The sequence below is a fragment of the Rhagoletis pomonella genome, unplaced genomic scaffold (assembly GCF_013731165.1).
Source record: "Rhagoletis pomonella isolate Grant_MI unplaced genomic scaffold, Rhpom_1.0 Rhpom_scaffold_00093, whole genome shotgun sequence".
Taxonomy (NCBI): domain Eukaryota; kingdom Metazoa; phylum Arthropoda; class Insecta; order Diptera; family Tephritidae; genus Rhagoletis; species Rhagoletis pomonella.
The window spans coordinates 168903-169981 of record NW_023458647.1 but is presented as its reverse complement, the minus strand read 5'-3'; the positions used below and the strand labels follow the sequence as shown (position 1 = coordinate 169981).

Here is a 1079-nt window from a genome sequence, read left to right as displayed (position 1 = left end):
TCAAGAAAAGGTTTCTACTGCTCGAACGCCGTTTGTGCCGTAATACTGAATTGAAGCAAATTTATGAGAACTTTATAAAGGAATATGAAGATTTGGGACATATGTCGCGCGTAGTCGATGTTGAGTTAAGCAACCCATATTTTGTGATACCACATCATTGCGTCATGCTACCAGATAGTACAACAACAAAGTTGCGTGTAGTTTTCGATGGCTTTATTCAACAGGAACTTATTAGAACGCTTTTGTCTTTTCATTTGCATCGGTTTGCGATCACAGCCGATACATCGCCAATTCTTGTCGAAAAGGATGATCGGAAGTTTCAATTAATTATTTGGAAATGAGCCACTTCAAATGCTCGAGTTCAATACCGTTACTTATGGTTTAGCACGGAGCAGATAGCCTAAGTGAATTACAACAGATAAAATCAGAAATAATCGAAATTTTTTATTGTCAGCAGGTCTAAACCTCACAAAGTGGAGCACAAGCTGTCCTCACGTTCTTTATCATCGAATGAAGAGTTTGTCATCAAAAGCAACGACTCAATTAGTTTTCGAAGCGATTTACCCGAATCGATACCTTCCACAAAACGAGGTATTTGTCCATTCTCGCTAGAATTTTCTACTGGGCTTACTAAGTCCAATCGTTATTAAATGTAGATAAAAGAGCTGAAATGGGATGAAGGGCTGCCGCCAGATTTAATGATGATGTGGCTCAACATTAAATCCCACTTTTCCTACACTAACAGATTTTAATTACCCCGATACGTTTTGAAGCCTTTCTCTTTAAGCAGCGAGATTCATGGGTTTGCGGATGCGTCTCAACGCGCATACGGATGCTGAGTATATGTACGTACATATATGAATGATATGTACAAAACAACATTATTGATTTCCAAATCTAAAGTGGCACCTATTAAGGTTCAATCTCTACCACGTTTAGAGCTACAGTGAAACCCGCTTAAGTACTTAACCCGCTTAAGTTCCCAATATTATTGGGCACCGTGAATTTTTTAATGTATTCTGAAGAAAATCGCTCTTTTAAGTACCTCCCGCTTATGTACCCAACCCGCCTAAGTACCT

General features: G+C 38.9%; 1 protein-coding gene across 1 annotated transcript in view; it reads right to left on the bottom strand.

The window, feature by feature from the left end:
• Positions 1–374: 374 nt before the first annotated feature.
• LOC118749949 overlaps positions 375–1079 on the bottom strand; it is a 7643-nt gene continuing 6938 nt past the window's right edge. The window contains exon 2 of the mRNA XM_036484705.1: positions 375–400. Coding sequence (XP_036340598.1) covers positions 375–400 — 26 coding nt within the window. The remainder of the gene's footprint in view (positions 401–1079) is intronic.